The following is a 20,751-nucleotide window of genomic DNA, read 5'->3' on the forward strand; positions in this document are numbered from 1 at the left end:
TATGTCTGTGTTGGTCTTAACCCTTGATTGAACATTTCTGCAGTTATACTGTATTGTGCACAGCATTTGATGTTTCTTAAACTTTGTTTTACATACCACACGGCCCCATCAGTAAGAAGTTGTAATAATTCTTACAATTTACCAAGTCAGCAAATTCATATGATATCGTACAAGTGTACTCATACAAAATTCTATGACTTGTTTTACTCCTGCTGTTATTGGCCATCGCCTCAACTCTCGTGCAGATCGTGTTCATTGTAATTAGTTGGACTGTTTATTAGAAAGTTTATATTAATTCCATGGTATTCTTTATTAGTTTTACAAATTGGTGCCGTCTCTTCTCATTCAAACAGTATGATATCTGTCCACACCTCATAGTCTGCTTTTCTTTCCATCATTTTTATTGAACACATCTGTAGAAGAAGCAAGTGTCTGTAAATGCTAGTTTAACATGTCACATGACCCATCTGATCTTTGATTAATTTGTCCAAATCAGTTCACTTAAGGCTGTTCACACTATTTTAGCGTCCACACCAACAGACGATAAAATTCTGTTTATTATTATACACACTGTGGATATGTTGTCTGCCACTTTGAATGCTCAAGTGCTTTAAAGGCGAGTAGATTCTGATTGGCTGTCAGTGTTTTTATTGTTCATCTTGTGATTTAATAAAATTCTCTTTCTTCCTGTCTTGCAGGATTTCTCATGGATTACTTAATTCTTCTCCATCAGCTCTCTAAAATATCAGACCCAATGAAGAGCCAACCCTTCCAAAACCTTCCACATCTCTTTCTCTCTCTTTTGGCACATCTGCTCTCAGCCCTTCTACGCTCTTACTGACAACTTCCATTCTTAGCATGTCTACTTGTATTAATTTCTCCTCTACAGTGAACACTCCCATCTCTACTGTGAGCACTCCTGTCACTGCCACTGCCACCATCCCTCCCTTTGTATTCTACAAACCAACACCAGGGAAGACGGTAAATAATAAAAATGGTAATGTAAAAATTATCACCTTTTTTCTTTCTTTTTAACATTATTTCCTTAATTGTCAAATTAATGTTATTGAATTGCATATTATGTAATTCTATATATATATATATATATATATATATATATTTATTTTATTTTTTTCTTCTATAGTTCAGTTTTCACTATCCATCTGGTATGCCAGTCAAAATTATATATTGTATTCATAAATACCACAAAATGCTACTTAAGCCACTTAATTGTTGTAGTCCTGTTTGAAACCTTCAAGGTAATTACAATGTTAAAAATGCATTTTCTTGCTGAAAACAGTTGACTTTATAATTATAATTGTTATCAACCATTCTAATTTGCCTTGCATTTAGACACAATACAAGCGAACAATGATTACAGGAGATATAGTTTTAAATTAATAATGTAAAATATTGTTCTTAATAAATTTTTGCCTGTTTTGTTCTTTAAAGGGAAAAAAAGAATTTCTTTCTGATGGGACCCTTGCAACTTCTGGTTTGTAGAAATATTATTTGCAGTCTCAAAATGTTTTCTACATAGTGGCACAAACTGGAGAAGTACCTGGCTGACAGAGGTTGCTGTTTTGTTTTGTCTTTAAACAGTTTGACATATCAATAAAATTGGGAAATGACTCAAAATGTGTGCATTCATTATCCTATTCATTATCCTTTTTCTATAGTTCAACTGGTAAGCTAAGAATGGCAAGGTTATAGGGTCCATTTATAGGGTCCATTTCCAGGAATCACAGAAATGAATAAATGTATACCTTTAATACACTATAATTACATTGTAAATATTACAGAAGCACTTCATTTGAATAGTAGCTGCACTTATCTTTGGTCAAGAAATACTGCAATGCTTGAATAATTATCAGAGTATTTTTTTGATTTTTTTTTGTAAGCAAAAGAAACATTTTGAATTGTTTTAATATTTTTGTCATACAGTATACAAGTGCAATATTTTTTAGCTTAAATGCTGTGCATTAATTAGTGTATACAATGGAAACCATTAGGCCCTTGCTTGGGAAAAAAAAAAAAAAAAATGTTTTACTCTAATCAACAAATCTATTGTAGCATCAGGTTAGCCCCACAATGCAATCTGGCATTTTAGTTTTATATTTAATGGGGGCAAATAAATGTTTAACTGATAATATGTCCATTCACCACAAGAACCTGGAAGATCCTGTCATAAATGACGATATATGGACAAGTAAGTGTGACGCTTCTGTTCAAATGGGTTGACACTGGCTCTGATCTTCCCTTGTCACGCACAGGATTCACTGTGATTGGACAATCTTTTAACCCAAAAAAAGTTGAAAGTTTAATGTTGCAAAGTACGTTTTGCTGTCATTATTACGTCAGTAATACATTCAATTAACAAAGTGGTGTTGCTAAGTTGTGAGAAATTACCCCTTTACCGAGATCCTAACCCTAACCCTAACCCCAAGCACTGCACTGAACTACAAATAACAGCGCCATGATTTTCGCATTCCATCGATAGAATGACAGAGGATTATGGGTAATGTGGTTTAAAAGATTTAATAATGAAATGGGGAAAAAATACTATCTTTAATTAGCAAAGGGATATCTAATCATGTTCATTGTGCAAACCTTTATGAAATATTTGAAAGGCAGGCTGAAATATGGTATTTTATTATAAGCACTTTTAAAAACGCCTTTATACCTCCTTTTCGGATATATTTGAAAACTGTGTCTAACATTATTTAGTAAACATAGCATAAGTAGTTGTCATACCAATTTTCTCTTTGATACTATAATCAGACTTTGATTTGAAATGTGCATTTTCTTGCTCTTCCAGGGGATTCTACAGGGCCCCTGAGGGTGGACGGGCAGTAAAACAGACACAGGTGTATTCTCATCATGGACAACAAAGTGTGTTGAGTCATATTATACATTATATTGTATTTTCAACAATTTGCCATTATGCAGGTTGTTGCAAGTTCATCCAGTCATAGTTAACATAACAGAACAAGAATAGACCCCCAAAAATCAACATAAATGCCCATTTGGAATGTGCTTCTCCATTTATTTAATTAGAACAAGAACAAGAATACAGTGTTGACAGTAAACAAAGAAACCAATACATATTGTGAGACTACATTGTACTATTACACAAGGTCAAGGTACAGTGTGTACTTTATATGTTGCAAAAGTCATAAAATTCATGCAATGCAAAGAATCATAATAAAAAAAGACCTCATTTGTAAAACTCTGTCAAACTTTCCTCATCTTTGTCCTTCTCAATTGCTGGACATCAGTAATGAGCATGCTCATCTTGCTTATAGTACACGATCCATGTTGATCTTTTTCTGGTATATCGCCTGAAGTGCCTGTAACAATATAGCCCATGCAGTCTCTTATAATACATCTTTCATCCTTCCCTTCATGTATCTGAAATTTGGCATATTTATTGTATTTGACACAGCATCTATGCCACTAAGCATATGCAATGGTAACATTATAGCAAATTGTTGTCCCATAGGTCATTAATATGACTAAATGTTCATGTCTCAATTAAAATAATCATGGTAATTATGTATTTTTTACAAAATCAAATTGTGTATTTAGCAAACAGAATATTCACCATACTTTATTATCCAACACCATGTACAACACTTTACTGGCAAATGCAGCATAAAGACAGCTAAAGTAGCATATAAAGACAAATGATATTGAAGAGAAATAAAAATGGGTTAAAACCACATGACATTAATCAGTTCACAACTGATGAAGCCATACAAATGCATGCATGGTGAAATGTCTTGAGCAACACAGAATCATTTCGTTTCCCTCTCATCATCAGATCTCTGCTGGTTTTCTTCCTCTTGCTTGCTTATTCATGTCCCTACCATAATCATCTTCTTCCATGTCTCTAAACAATTTAAAAATTGTTATCCAGCACTGTACAGTACAAATGATGAACAAAAGATGTGACCAATTCAAATCAAATCACTTAATTGTCACAATACCATGAACACAAGTGTACAGGTGATTAAATACTTTAGTGCAAACTCTGCAGCATGACAGTATGGATGACAAGTATAGAATATATATGCAACAAATATAAAGTATTAACAATATACACATTATACATAAGGGACTCAATACAGGTAGAGAACAATATATGGTACAAAATATACACAGAGTACATAATGAAAACAATAATAAACAACATAATCACATTATACATATACCTTTGCAGTGCAGTACTGTATGAATTACTGCAAACAGAATGTCAGGGTGCAGTGCAGTCTGGAAAGAACTTGTCTCACAGTCTGCTGGTGTGGGTTCTGTGATGACGTCTGCCTGATGGTAACGGTGAGAGCAGTCCACAGCTCCGGTGGCTGGAGTCTCTGGTGATCCTCCATGCTTTCCTCACACACCACCTGGTGTAGATGTCCTGGAGGGAGGGAAGCTCACCTCCAACGATGTTCTGTGCAGTGCGTACCACTCTCTGCAGAGCTTTGCAGTTGAGCGCGGTGCTGTTCCTATACCAGGCAGGGATGCAGCCAATCAGGAGGTGCTCCACAGTCCATGTGTAAAACGATTTGAGGGTTTTGGGGCTCACACTGAACTTCCTCAGTTGTCTGAGGAAGAAAAGACACTGATGAGCCTTCTTCAGCACTGCATCAGTGTGGATGGGCAGTGTGTGGACCCCTGGTGATGTGAACTTGAAGCAGCTCAAATATTTCATCAGCATCACTGATGCGGTGTAGCTTTTTCTCAACCAGGAGATGAAGTCCTAACATAAGAAAACATGTATTTAGGCGGAGGTAAATCAATAAACAATATATAATATTATTTATAATTGTTGCACTGGACTTACCATTGGTTATCTCTCGGTTCTCATGGTTGTGATGTTTACTTTTCTGGGCCATAACATCTGAGTTGTCACAGTAGAGCTGTTTGGGAATGCAGTCACAGCAGATAACTGATGGTTTCAGGCTGCAGTGCTGCACTTGGTGGCCACAGAATACTGCCCTGTGAACAAAGACTCCATCATCTCTGGCCTCAGACCCGCTTCTCTTCAGTCTGGGCCATGCGAACTGACCACTTCTGTGAAGTCTGACCTCAGCATTGAGTGTTTTTAGTGCCAGCTGCCAGCTCCTCTACCTCTTGATGTAGTCTTTCTGTACAAGTAGAAAATGAGAACATAATACAAGCAGTCATAACAAATCAGTAATGTGTTGAAAACTCTTTAGTACATATATAACATGCCTGTTTCTTCATCAACTGACTTAATCCTCCTTTAAACAATCTGACATAACAAGTCAATAATAACTCCAGAAAAAATTGTTTTGGTGAATACTGATGTCAGTACTCACAATATTCAGTAATTTCCTGCCTAAATTCTGAAGATAATGGCACAGCTGATTTGTTCATTATAGGAGCTATAAAAATATGTAAATGTGAAAAATGATAACTGCTAATTCAAATAGTTCTTTTAGAGATCAATATCAAATGCTGTACTACATATAACTACATTGCTTGAATACAGACATACCAATGGAAACTTTTCATCTTTCTGTCTTTTCTGTTCGGGCACAAGATGGCCATGTTCATTCCTCATCCCCAACAGTACTGGTTTGACTGGCATGCTGTGCCTGTGACTGATTTTCTTTGCGTTTTTGGTCTTCCATTTCAGCTGCAAAACAAGAAAATGTCTGTTGACCCCACATTTAATTACTATTGTTCTTTAAACATATACATTAAGACAGTTATAATTGAGTTAATTCACCAAAAGATTCAGGTCATAGGATTTGATAAATAAATATTGATTATAATTTTCTACAAACCTTTTTCTGGGGAGGGCTGATCATGGCAAGAACTTGCTGAGCCTCACTAGTAGCCGTTTCAGCACTAGCAGCTTCGAGCTCAAGTTCCCTGGCAACTCTAGCAGCCTTCTGATTTCATCTGTATACATCAGATTCAGAGTCTGACATAAAGCCATCATGCATCAACTCTCTGTTTCTACCATACAACAAAGCAAAAAAGAATGTGTGAGTGAGTGAGGGAGTAAAGGACCAAGATGAAAAGAAATAGACAGAGAGAGGAAGAATTTTGTGTATAAGTTTAACGGAATGAGAGGAAGGTGGTATTTGTACGAGTTTTGTATGAGTACGCTTGTACAATTTCATATGAATTTGCTGACTTGGTAAATTGTAAGAATTATTACAACTTCTTACTGATGGGGCCATGTGGTATGTAAAACAAAGTTTAAGAAACATCAAATGCTGTGCAAAATACAGTATAACTGCAGAAATGTTCAAACAAGGGTTAAGACCAACACAGACATACCATTGGAAATGGCTGCATTCGCAGCTTTCTGTCTTCCTTGTAAACGCACAAGATGGCCAAATTCATCCCTCTCCACATACAAGACAGCCCTGTGACAGCCCTTCCACAGCCCTTCCTTTGGTCCTCATTTTCAGCTGAAACAAAGAGAAATACATGATGAGACAGTGTGTTAAAAATGATCTGTGACCGAAATATCTGAGAGGAAGGACGTTAAGGAAAGTAGTTAGTAACACATAAAATGACTGTGTTCAATACCTGTGAAGGGGTGAACCTTTGAAGGACTTGTTCAGCCTCCCTGGCAGCTTCTTCAAGATCAGCACTGGGAGATTTGAGTTCAAGTTCCCTGTTAATACAAGCAGCTTTCTGACAGAAATGGTCAAAAATTTTATTCTGAGTTTTAAAAATATGCCATGATGAAGAAGAAAGAAAGAGAGCAAAAATATGTGTTAATAAATTACGGATTACAGGTCAGAAAAATAGGCAAGGAAAAGCTGAGAGAGAGCGAGAGAGAGAGAGAGAGAGAGAGAGAGAGAGAGAGAGAGATGGTCACACTTGAGTTGATCTCCAGATAAATTACGAGAAAAATGAGAATATTTTGCCAATAACCTAGAGAAAATAGAAGATTCAACATAAAACATCATCTAGACAACATCTAGACAAAGCTTTTGTTGAATTAGGACAGTTTTTTTTTTTTTTTTTTTTGACACTGTCACCTGAATCTGAGGAAAATTCAAGAGGAGATTATCACAGGACAACCCTCTGCAGAAGAGAATATTCATGTTTGAAAGGATAACATCAAGCAAAATAAACAACAACAACTAAGAAGAAAACTTACAGGAAAAGAGAGGTAAAGACATTTGAAGAGACAGTGCTATTTATCTCTCATTGGATATTTGCTTGAAAGAACAGCACAGAAAAACATTTTGGACACAACAGGAATTTTGGAGAAAGGAATTTCTTTCTTTTTCATCTTCACAAAATCAGTGAAAAGTCATATTTTGGCTTATTTATTATTTTTTTTTATTATTATCTTCACTGAGAGAAAATAAACAAAAAACTGGCAGTTATTTCAGTTGATTCTGTTTACATTCTAAATCAACTATGGCCAGTACATCATCTTGGCCCCGCCCATTCTGCCCTCAGAAGAGTTCTGAAGCCTCCAACCAGAGCGTTAGGCCTAAACAACCCCCATATGTGGAGGTCATCGCACTGCACTATCCCAAAGATGTCACAAATGAAACAGCACGTAAAGTCTACAAAAACAAAAGACTGACTGACAACCCAGAAACACTTTTTGCAGACCTACATAAAGATGGCAGCATAAGTAACCTGATATTCTACACCAACAAACCCTATGCATGGCACAAGGCCATCATTACACATTACCACTCTGCTGAAAGAAAAGGCATCTGTGGGGCTTTCCAGCTAAAAATAAGAAACGAGGAAGACACAACTACTACCAACGTTAATATCTACAAAACAACGGGTATAGTGGTGGTAAAGAGCATCAATGGGCTCTTCGAACAAGACTTCCTCTGCATCAAAGACAGAGCACAGAAAGAGACCATTACCAGGGACCAACTAATCACTCCTGAGGAGTCAGTCTCCCACACCATCCACACAGATGAGGATCAGACAGAACAGAGAGACCCTTCGAGCATAAACCAGACCAAAGACCCCCATTCACACTGCTATTGCACTGACATGAGGGAGAGGTTCACAGAGCTAGAGGGGGAAATGGTACAGCTCAAGGAGATGATCTTTTCCTTGCAAAAAGTTCAGACAACAGACCAGACCAGCAACAGCCCCACAGCCAAGAGAAAAGGACAGCCTCAGGAGAGAGCTGTCTACACTGCAGACTGAAGTGAAGGAACTCCAGCAGGAGAGAGAGGGGCTAAGGGACACTGGAAACACTGTTCTTACAACAGACTGAGATACACAGGGTACAACTAACAGCAATGAAGATGGAAATAAGAGAACTGAAGCAGGACAGAGGAGCACAGCACAGCGAGTTCAGCTCATCAGAGGAACCGGTGGAGCAGGACACCCCTCACCCTGATCACAGCTCCCAAACAACAGAGATTCAGCATAGCCAGAATCCTCCTCTCCCATCAGACACTTCCCTCACATCACACTCAGACGACCTCTCCACACCAACAGAAGTAACGCTAAAACCAGAGGTCGCTCTTTTAATTGATTCAAATGGGAAATTTATTGATGAAAAGAAGCTCTTTCCCAAACACAGAGTGGCCAAACTCTGGTGTCCGAACAAATTGTGGACAAACTGGGATCCCCAAACCATATAATAATCCACACCGGCACAAACGACCTGAGAGCCCAACAGGAGAGGGTGGCTACATCACTACAAACAGTGATTGAAAAGGCCTCAACCACCTTCCCACATGCTAAAATTACCATCTCCACACTGCTGCCCCGAAAACACTTCCACTCTGACACTATCCAGCGGGTGAACGCCAACCTCTCCCGTGCCTGTGCACTTAAATCCAATGTGCACCTGGCACACCACCCCACCCTGGACTTCACATGCCTCTACGACCATGTCCATCTGTACAAAACAGCTGTTCCTGTCTTCGCCAAGACCCTAAAAGATGTGGCCCTGAATCGGAACCGCAACAGCACCCCCAGGAGCAACAGAGTCCAACAACCTCCACCCAGACCTGTAAGAAAGCACAGTGTACCCCCAGAGAGAACATCCAGAAGACTTCCGTCACGACAACAGCACTCTCACATGCTGAGACCATCCCAGCCAGCACCTGAGCATCTTCTCCCAGCCCTCACATCCTCACATTCAGTGAATCAGGCCAGACCAAAGCCTCTCCTACCTACCCCCTACCCCCTTCATACACAGCAGGCCCCTGGCAGCCACAGCTATGCTCAGATAGTGAGCAGAAAACCAACAACAGGACCAGTGCAAGCGTCCGTCAGATGCTCAACCTCATCTGCTCACACCTACTGTCATAGGTCAAAACTTATCAACAAAACTAAGACCCTATGGACAGCAACGCATTTATAATATCATGTTGGAATATTCAAGGCCTGAGATCATCTACCTTTGGCCTCAAAAGCAGGAACACAGAAATAAAAAATTCAGACATCATCATCCTGCAGGAGACATGGAGCAGAGATGGACCCACCGGCTGCCCCAAAGACTACAGAGAAGTCATCATCCCATCCATTAAACTGCCTGGAGTGACACAAGGAAGAGACTCAGGAGGCATGCTTATTTGGTACAGATCAAAAGTTGCCCATGCCATCAAAGTAGCTAAACCAGGACAATTCTATACATGGTTAGAAATTAATAGGACAGTCACCGCAACAGAGAAAAACATCTTTCTATGTGCCACTTATATCCCTCCAGCAGAGTCTCCGTATTTTAATGAAGATAGTTTCTCCATTCTTGAAGTAGACATTAATTAATACCAGTCACAGGGAAGCGTACTGGTCTGTGGAGACCTAAATGCCAGAACAGGTGAAGAACTGGACACACTTAACTCTCAGGGGGACAAACACCTGCCTGGAGGTGCCGTCCTCCCCCCACCTATACACACACGAAGACACAACTATGATAAAACAACAAACAAAAGCGGAACACATCTTCTTCATCTGTGTCGCACACTAGGTATGTACATAGTCAATGGCAGACTAAGAGGAGATTCCTACGGTAGATACACCTACAGCTCACCATTTGGTAGCAGTACAGTCGACTATTTTCTTACAGACCTTAACCCAAACTCCCTCAGAGCGTTCACAGTCAGCTGACTAAACCCACTATCAGACCACAGTAAAATAACCCTCTACTTAACCAGAGCAATGCCCAACCAAGAAGCATCTAAATAAACCCAGCTCCACTCACTTAGAAACACGTATAAATGGAAACAAAACAGTAAAGATACATATCCAAGTACAATTAGTCAACCAAAAATTCAAGTCCTATTAGATCAATTCCTTGCCACTCCTTTCCTGCATAACAGTGAAGGTACAAACCTAGCAGTAGACAAGCTGAACAGAATATTTGAGGTCTCAGCAACATTATCAAACTTAAAAACCACAAAAAGAAAAGCAAAAAGACCACATGCCACTGAGAAATGGTTTGACAATGACTGCAAAATACTTAGGAAACAAGTAAGAATCCTATCAAACCAGAAACATAGAGATGCTGACAATGAGAACATCCGTCATCTCTATCATGAAAAACTTAAACAATATAGGAATACTTTAAGAAAGAAAAAAGAACAAAACACAAAAAGTCAACTCATAGAAATTGAAGAATCCTTAGAATCCAACCACTTTTGGAAACATTGGAACACACTAAACAAATCTTACCATCAAGAACTAGCCATCCAGAATGGAGATGTTTGGATAAACCACTTCTCCAACCTTTTTAGTAATATAGTCAACAATCGGGAACAAAATGCAATGTACGAAAAACTAAGGGTTTTAGAGTCAACCATCAAACACTACCAAAACCCCTTAGACTCTCCAATTACACTAGCTGAACTATTAGACAAAATACAAACCCTGAAAACCCAAAAAGCCTGTGGTGTTGATGGCATCCTAAATGAAATGATAAAATATACAGACCACAAATTCAAATTAGCCATCCTCAAGCTCTTCAATATCATCCTTAGTTCAGGTATATTCCCCAACATTTGGAACAAAGGCCTAATTACCCCAATCCATAAAAACGGAGACAGATTTGACCCTAATAACTACCGTGGCATATGTGTAAACAGCAACCTAGGTAAACTTTTCTGCAACGTCCTAAACAGCAGACTAACCCATTTTCTCAGAGACAGAAATGTCCTGAGCAAGTGTCAAATTGGCTTCCAACCAAAATATCGCACATCAGACCATATACACACTCTCCATACCTTAATCGATAAGCAAATCAACCAAAACAAAAGCAAAATTTTCTCATGCTTTGTTGACTTCAAAAAAGCTTTCGACTCCATTTGGCATGAAGGTCTTTTTCTTCAATTAATCCAATGTGGCATCGGAGGAAAAACATATGACATCATCAAATCAATGTACACAAACAACAAATTTGCTGTTAAAATTGGTAACAAACACACAGAATTCCTCCCTCAGTGTCGTGGATGAGACAGGGCTGTAGCTTAAGTCCTGCACTGTTCAATATATACATAAACGAGTTAGCGAGGGCTCTGGATCAGTCTGCAGCACCTGGTCTTACTCTACTAGATACTGAAGTCAAATGCCTCCTGTTTGCTGATGATCTGGTGCTGCTGTCTCCCACTAAAGAGGGTCTACAGCAGCATCTAGACCTCCTGCACAGCTTCTGTCAGTCATGGGCCCTGTCAGTTAACCCCAAAAAGACAAAAATAATGATTTTCCGAAAAAGACCCAGCCGACAAGACCAACATCATAGTTTTAAATTAGACAACATGCTCCTTGAGCACATGCAGAACTACACTTACCTTGGCATAAATATTAGCAACACAGGGAATTTTAACAAAGCTGTGAATGACCTGAGAGACAAGGCACGGAGAGCTTTTTACGCTATTAAGAGAAATATCAAAATTGACATCCCAGTCAGAATCTGGATAAAAATAATCAAATCAGTAATAGAACCCATCGCGCTCTACGGGTGTGAAGTCTGGGGCCCACTCACAAACCAAGAGTTCACTAAATGGGACAAACACCCAATAGAGACTCTGCAGACCGAACTATGCAAAGTTTTGCTACGAGTACAGCGCAAAACCCCAAATAACGCCTGCAGAGCAGAATTAGGATTTTACCCAAAACTTAGCCAGACCAAACCAAATAATCAAAACACAAAAAGAAAAATACCTAAAACATTGGACAGACGCAACAGCCCTACAAAGTAAATTGGAATGCTATTTGGCCCTAAATAGAGAATATGAATTGGCAGGATACCTGAGTACAGTGAGCGACCCTAAACTGAGAAAAGTCCTGAGCATGTACAGACTCAGTGAACACAATCTCACCATAGAGACAGGCAGACACAGACAGACCTGGCTACCAAAGGAAGACCGGCTGTGTCCTCACTGCACAGAGAATGAAGTGGAAACAGAACTACACTTTCTAACATCCTGCCCTAAATATGCACAAATTAGGGACACTTTCTATCCCCATTTCACAACTCACCACAAAGACTTCCAACAGAAACCAAATATGGACAAACTCCCATACCTGCTAGGAGAAAGCCCAGCAAGCTCAAACCTGGCCGCCAGGTATGTGAGGTCCTGTCACGACGAAAGAGCCTCCAGCGGGACAGAACTACCAACACACTCACTATATGCCTAGAGACACTTCTATAAATATTATAAGATTGAACATTTTTATTGCAATTTTTTTTATTTCTATTTTATTGCTAGATTTTTTTTTTTCTTTTCTTAATCATTATTATATTTATTTATTTTTATTGTACAGTGTTATTAATGCTTTGGCAATGTAAAGATTTCTTTCACCATGCCAATAAAGCTATTTGAATCTTGAATCTTGAATCTTGACTGTGACTAACTGAGGTGCATCTTCAAGCAAAAAAGTACCAGTAATATCCATATGACAATAGCTCTAAGATAAAGTCAATTTAAAATCATGTGTTTAAAGTCATGTTCAGTTAAACAAACAAAAGGATGCTCTCTTCAACATTTTTAAAGGGCAAGTTCGCAGATTTTCAACACACTTTGTATTGTTACAATGTTGGTCATATATGTAAATGAAGAATGTTTAATCTTTCTCTGAATTACATGTACTGAGATATATGGAAGCTTGTTTCTGCCATGAAATAAAAAATAAAAAAGGTAATTGCGACTTTTTATCTCACAATTCTGACTTTTTCTCAGAATTGTGAGATTTAAATATCACAATTGCGAGTTATAAAGTCAGAATTGCATAATATAAAGTCAGAATTGTGATATAAAGTCAAAATTGCATAATATAAAGTCAGAATTGTGAGTTATAGTCAGAATTGTGAGTTATAAAATCAGAATTGCGAGTTATAGTCAGACTTGCATGATATAAAGTCAGAATTGCGTGTTATAAAGTCAGAATTGTGAGATATAGTCAGAATTACAAGATATAGTCAGAATTGCGAGATACAAAGTCAGAATTGTGAGTTATAAAGTCAGAATTGTGAGATATAAAGTCAGAATTGCGAGATACAAAGTCAGAATTGTGAGTTATAAAGTCAGAATTGTGAGATATAAAGTCAGAATTGTGTGTTATAGTCAGACTTGTGAGATATAGTCAGAATTGCGAGTTATAAAGTCAGAATTGCATGATAGAAAGTCGCAATTACCTAGGGCTGCACGATTTATCGCGATTAAATCGAACGCGATCTGGCAAAGGCTGCGATTATTTTTTGCGCAGCTTGTCAGAGCTGTACGGCTCTAATCAGTAGTAAATACCTCTCCATCTGAAAGCCAGAGGGTGCTCTTGCGCAGAAACTCAACATATGCCCTGCAGCAGAAGAGGATAACACCCGTCATATCGCTGTAGCTGAATAAACAGAAGATTGAAACGTTTTGATTGATTAAACATGACTAATAAACACACGGCTGCCTTATTCTGTGTAAGAAGCCACATCATCTCACAGAAGGATGCTAAACTCGTTATGAAGTGAGTTTGGAGTAAAAACATGTTATTAAATGTTGTCTTTTGTTGGACAAGATGTTAATAAATGCTTCTCATGTCTGGAAAGATGTTTGACACGTGTTGCTTTTTAAATGTACATTATAAGCGACTTAAACTCAGTGCTTTCAGATGGATTAGTATTTGGAGCCATACTTCATTGACAAGCTGCACATAAAAAAAAAATTAATCGCAGCCTTTGCGATTTCATAATCGTGTTTAAGTGATAATTGCATTCAAGTTCAGTGATATTTTCCATATTGTGCAGCCCTATCGTGCAGCCCTACAATTACCTTTTTTTATTTAGTGACGGAAACAAGCTTCCATAGAGATTTGTTTATTTGTCAGCAAAATTGTCATGCAAACCTTCCCTTTGAGACACTTGCCCGGTTTCACAGACAAGGCTTTAAGGGTTAGTTCACCCAAAAATGACATTTTTGTCATTAAGTACTCACCCTCATGTCGTTCCACACCTGTAAGACCTTCATTCATATTCGAAACACAAATTAAGATATTTCTGATGAAATCCGAGGGTATCTGATCCACACATAGGCAGCAAAGTCATTTCACTTTTTGACATCCAGAAAGGTGGTTGACAACATAGTTAAAATAGTCAATGTGACTACAGTGGTTCGATCTTAATGTTATGAAGCACCGAGAAAACTTTTTGAACCACTGTAGTAACGTTTACTATTTTAACCATGTTTCAACTACCTTTCTGGATGTCAAAAGGTGCAATGACTTTTCAAATGAACATTCGCAAACTGCATCGCAAACTTGTGGGGTTGGAACGACAGCTCTCGAGCTGTGGTTAGAAGCATAGTTTCTTGTTTATATGACATGTGGACTTAATAAATCGTTATCTTGAGCAAAATAAGCATGCTGATCCTTGCAGAAAAAACACATGAATTTCACATGTGATCCACATATTTTCACATGTGCTTCTAACATGTTTTCACATGTTAAATTTCACATGTGCAAAATCACATGTATATGAGGTCACATGTGACCACATGTGTTTTGTGAAGTTCTGTAAGGGGACATTAAGTACGATGTATATCTTTTATTTCGAATATATAAAAATGTCATTTATATATTTTAGTTTGTCAAGAGATTTAAAGCACTGTTTTTGGAGAGTGCGCATGTGCATACGTGCTCTAGTACGTCAGAACACGCATTTGATTTAATCTGGAAATAAAGCAAAATAACTGAGGAAAATGAGAATTAGTCCTCTAATGCCATGTCCATAATTTATAGCAAAAAATTTAGCATTAATTCGATCTCAAACGGATTCATTTAAAGAAGTTATTACTCACCACCTGCGTGACGTCATTCACCAACGTGGTTGAACGACAGGTTTGCGACAGTACGTTTTCGGGAAACAGTCATGACTAGCTAGTTGATTTGTTCAACGATGGTAGTTCAGCAGCGAGTTACATCGTTCAGGATACGCACCCCTGTTCAGCTGTTTCATATTAATCCATCTTCAAATATCCTATTCATGTATTCATGGCCTTTGTATTTTATGATATGCATCAAATAAAGGAGCTGTTTGTACTATTTCCCTGTGTTCTGTTGATAAAATGAATCTATGAGATCTTATATCTTATATTCTTTTATATGTCTCTGTAAAATCAGACTTATTGCATGTTATGCAAAAGCTCAATAAACACTTTACATTAAGTACTGATACTTCTGTCATTGGGTCCCTAATTTTTTATAAAACATGTGGTAGCACTTTATTTTACAGTCCTGTACATACTATGTACTTATTATAGTAATTATAATAACTGAGTAATAACTAGGTACTAACCCTGAACCAACCCCTAAACCTAACCTTAACCCATCTAAAGACCATCTACATGACTATGCCATTAATGTCATGGTGATACTAAAACATTTTTTAAGATATATTTTTTTTGGCATTATGCCTTTATTGGATAGTGTGATATTTCTGAGTTATCCACATTTTTATTAAAATAGTGGAAAACTAACAGCATGTATTATCACAATACAGTTCTGGAGAAGTTATTCATAATCTGGAACAGTATTATAAAAAGTGAAAATATTGGTAACCCATTAGCAATTAATAAAGTTGTGTGAACACAATTCTGGAGGAATGTGTATAATGTGGAACAGAATTCTTATTAAAAACATTTAATAAAGCATTTACACAAGTCTGAAGGAATAAGTTACAATCTGAAACATATTCTAAAAGTGAAAAAACTGGTAACCCATTAGTAATTAATACCATTAATACACAAATCTGGAAGGATTATATTTTGGAACAGTGTTTTAAGATCAAAACTCAAATACAGAATGACTGTATGAAACCACTAACCAAATGTAATGGCTAAGATAAATATAGCAACAATGTTGACTAATGATGATGATCTCTTTTGGAGAAAACTTTGGACTGTAAATCCACCAACTGCAAGTTGCATCATGATCGTGATCGTGATCATCATCATCAAGAAGTAGTAGGTATCTGCTCGATATATTATTGTGTATGATTATTAATGAGTAGTTAATTTGTAGTTATTTTTCCTGAACCTGAATGAATTAATAGTTTGTAGTAGTTCTTCAGGAGGCACAACAAAATGTAGTTATTGATTAGCTAACTGTTACTTACCGCAATAACCAAATACTATAAGTAAGCACATCTTCTTTAATAGTAGTGATCTCAGTGTTAATGTAACATAACTTAATTGGGTAACACTTTTCACAGTGTCCTTGTTACACATTTTACATGTAGTTACTGTAGTAATAACTATAAATTATGCATAATTACATGCAACTAACCCTAAACCAAAACCCTAATCCTAGCCCTATAGTAAGTACATGTAGTTAATTATTATTACTCAGTACTTAAATGTATAATTACACTGTAACATGTATTTCCCAGCATGGTTATAGCAAAGCTGTTCTTTATAAATGTGTAGGAGTGCCAGAGAGGCTAAATCAGAGATCATCTTATTCATGAGAAGATAACTTTCTTCACGGCTCTATCACTACAGAAAGTGTATGGCCAACTTGAATCATGTTGGTGTGTGCCTCATAAATCAATCACATTACAGCTTTGATGTCACTGAATCACTTTCAGAGTTTTACAATCAATCACAGTTTATCACTGAAATTATCATAATGTTTCAAAATGAATAATACCTATTTGCAAAATTGTCTGTGACTTTTCTCATAAAACAATGATCTACTGGATGCAGACCCCAAGTAAAGTCCAAAAGTCCAAACTGAATATTGCATGCAAACATATTGAGGATTATCACCCAGGCAGTCAATTTATGATCTATTGAGCTGTTTTCGCACAAAGTTTGTTCAGCGGACTGAAACATTTCCACTGACATCCATTCAAAAAGGTATCTTGTGTCCTTGCCAGTTTACCATCGCATTATGTTTTGTTCTGCGAACAGTGGAGGCTTCCCTTAGGGAAGGGACTCAGACTAAACAGCTCATAAATAAAATAGAAAACATGATTGGTTTTGGAAAAAGATTTGTTTAAAGGCAGCAGTTGTAATGTCACTGTGTATAATCTTAGTGTGCTATTAAATAGATACATCATTTGTCTAGTAAGGAATACATGAGTTTTTGCACACTGCAGCTTTTGTTTAATTTAGTCATTAAATAATGCCATTAAATAATGTAACAATTGTTCAGATTGATAACTAAAAAGTGTTTGTGTTTTAAAATGAAAGCAGGATACTACCTAGCAACACTTGACACTTACACATGCAGCGACTGATTGGCCCGTCATCTTATATCCACCTCACGAACATGAACAAAGTACTGGCAGCATTCAGCTTGAATTCAGTATGAGTGAAAATGTCACTGCTAAAGCTCTTCAGTTGTCATCTCATATTCACACTGTCTGTGTTCACTCTAGCAGAAAGTGGTAAGTAAAATAAGAGGTTTTAAAGTAATATATTTATATATCAATGATTACATTATAGTATCAGTAGTAATAAAAGTAAAATTATTTAAATCATACTACTGCAGCATTTCCTTAAGAAGGGCACTCTTTCTGATGTTCCTCTGGTGTAGGACTCTAAAGTAGATATTACTTGAAAAGTACTTTTTGAAAAGACAACTAAGTACTGCAAGTGGCTGATACTGTTTCCAATTTCTTCTGTTTCTATATTGATTAAATAATTATTTGACCAAGCTGATTGTTTTGCGTCTACATTCTTTTTCAGCTAATGAATATTACACAACCCGTTGGTCAAGATGCATCTACAGCTCACCTGACTACAGTGATATGGTGTATATAGACAGCTATTATTTTAATAAATATCTATTCACACAGTTCAACAGCACTCTAAAGAAGTATGTGGGGTTTAGTGAGTATGGAATGAGAAATGCAGAGTTCTGGAACAATGACACCAGCATTCTGCAGAGAGAGATAGCTGATGTTGATCAGTTCTGCAAACATAATGCTAGAAATCATGACTCATGTGTCCGTGATAAAGCAGGTAAGTGGCACAAGACCCTTCTCTGATCTTTACTCTCACATGTAGAACTCTTGCTTTTAACATTGCTGTTATTTTTACAGAAGCATATAACCCCCATACCCACATACACACATAGCCTACTTATGAGACACACATTGGAAACTTTGTTTTTAGGATGCTACTCTTCTTGTTTCAGTGAAACCAAAGGTTAAGATCAGTTCAGTGAAGCGTGCTGGTGGCAGACATCCAGCTGTGTTGATGTGCAGTGCATATGAATTTTATCCTCTACACATCAAAGTGTCCTGGTTGAGAGATGGTAAAGAGGTGACCTCAGATGTGACCTCCACTATGGAGCTGGCTGATGGGGACTGGTACTATCAGATCCACTCTGAGCTGGAGTACACTCCTAAATCTGGAGAGAAGATCTCCTGTGTGGTGGAGCATGCCAGCTTCAATAAACCCATGATTTATGACTGGGGTAAGAGAAGACACTTATACTCTCATATTAGTACTACATTTGTGAATTGCATATTTGGACACACCAATGTAGGATCAAATAAAAATATGAAATAGTCCTCTTATTACATGCACACATGCTTATATTTGTAAATATTGTAATAATGTAAAGTGCTGTGTGTACAGACCCCTCTCTTCCTGAGTCTGAGAGGAATAAAATCGCTATTGGAGCTTCTGGTCTGGTGCTGGGAATCGTATTAGCAGCTGCTGGACTCATTTACTACAAGAAGAAATCATCAGGTCGGTTTAGATTAAAATCATTCAGATTATATTAATGTGTGTACATCATTCCTGTACATGCATATATATTTTTTAAGATCTATTTATTTTTGCTTTGACAGGGAGGATCCTTGTACCTAATTAATGATGGTAGGTTTCTCATTGTGTTTTTGATAAGTCAGACTCAGTTGTCAAACTCAGTCACATGATTAATAATTATTCAAATTTCAGATCCTCATACTGACTGCAAGTGGACTAATAATGAAGCATTCACCATTTATGTAACTATCATACACAATCCTAATTTTTACAGTCCTTGATGTTTGATTTCTAAAATTTAAAACAACAATGATATAAATATAACATCAAATCAGATACTTATTTTTCAGTGAGCTTTATGTGAAGATCATATTTGAGCATCTTACAGTATGCAATGCTGGCAGTGATGTATTGAAAATGATGTGTGAAATATAGAGATAGTAAAGATTATTGTTCAAGTTTATCTCATGTTCACAATAATGTACATAGGAGCAAATATTTGATAATGTTCAAATGGAAACTCATAAGATGCAAGTCTTTATTGCTATGCTGAATAAATTACACCTGTACAAATAAAGTTGGTGAGCATATTTTACTCCTCTTTCTTTATCTTAAGAAAATTGATTAGAAGTGAATGTATAAACGTACATGTAACTGATCTTTGTAGGAATGACATATTGAGAAAACTGTCTCTTATGTCCCAATTGCTCCTAATGAGTTTCTTTATTTATGCTTTCATTTCTCAAAGTGTTGAGAAGAACATTGTCTTGATTTTCATCTACATTTCAGCCATAAATAACTGTCAAATTGTTTTAAAGTTGTATGCAAACTAGTGCTGTCATAATTAGTGCGTTAACTCATTTGATTGAATTTTTCAGTTTAATGCATTAAAAATATTTAACGCAATTAACACAGCATCCGTTTTTTCTTTCATCCAGTGCTAGCATTACATAATATGATCACTTTATAATTCATGCAAGCGCAATAAGACAGAAGAGTACACACTGTCTGTGAATGTCCTGACACACGATACACAGAAAGACACGCGCGCCAGTATCGTGCTCGCAGACAGCATTAACTATCCAAGGTAGATAGTGTCGAAGGGCGTAGAATACGCAGGGGACGGTGGGACGTGTCCCCCACACTTTTAATAAAACGTAAATTCGTCCCCCACACTTTTTGAATGACCTGTCATTTTATTCTTAACTAAAATGAGGCGATCTAAACATTATGGAGCACTCACTCTCATGTAAAAAATGTTTCATTCATACTGGAAGCCGGAGGGCGCTCTCTAGCAGAATGCCCAAAACGGTTTCATAGAAGTAATTCAGCTATTTGCTGTAGCAGCAGCAGCCAAAGAGTATACACTAACAAAAAAGCGACACTCAATAGAACGTTCCATTGCAACACCGTCGCCCAGCAGCAGCCCTGCATTTCCGCCATTTTGGGGTGTAAGCGACTCGGCAGTCCACTAGTTTCTATGGCAATATCAGCTGCTTTGTTAAAAAAAAAAACGTACATTAAAGCTGAAATCTACGGAGCCCCGGACATGACATGCAGG

General features: G+C 37.3%; 1 protein-coding gene across 2 annotated transcripts in view; it reads left to right on the top strand.

Moving 5' to 3' along the window:
• Positions 1-20,100, top strand: part of LOC127517883 (H-2 class II histocompatibility antigen, E-S beta chain) — a 79,379-nt gene extending 59,279 nt beyond the window's left edge. The window contains exons 1-6 of one of the 2 annotated variants that reach the window (XM_051904052.1): positions 17,704-17,860; positions 18,162-18,437; positions 18,613-18,894; positions 19,059-19,172; positions 19,274-19,301; positions 19,383-20,100. In XM_051904052.1, coding sequence (XP_051760012.1) covers positions 17,791-17,860; positions 18,162-18,437; positions 18,613-18,894; positions 19,059-19,172; positions 19,274-19,296 — 765 coding nt within the window. In that variant the 5' untranslated portion in view covers positions 17,704-17,790 and the 3' untranslated portion in view covers positions 19,297-19,301; positions 19,383-20,100. Of the gene's footprint in view, positions 1-17,703; positions 17,861-18,161; positions 18,438-18,612; positions 18,895-19,058; positions 19,173-19,273; positions 19,302-19,382 lie in introns of those variants that run through there. The other variant, XM_051904054.1, reaches the window with a different exon arrangement.
• The last annotated feature ends 651 nt before the right edge of the window (positions 20,101-20,751 follow it).

Source organism: Ctenopharyngodon idella, chromosome 8 (genome assembly GCF_019924925.1).
Source record: "Ctenopharyngodon idella isolate HZGC_01 chromosome 8, HZGC01, whole genome shotgun sequence".
Classification (NCBI taxonomy): domain Eukaryota; kingdom Metazoa; phylum Chordata; class Actinopteri; order Cypriniformes; family Xenocyprididae; genus Ctenopharyngodon; species Ctenopharyngodon idella.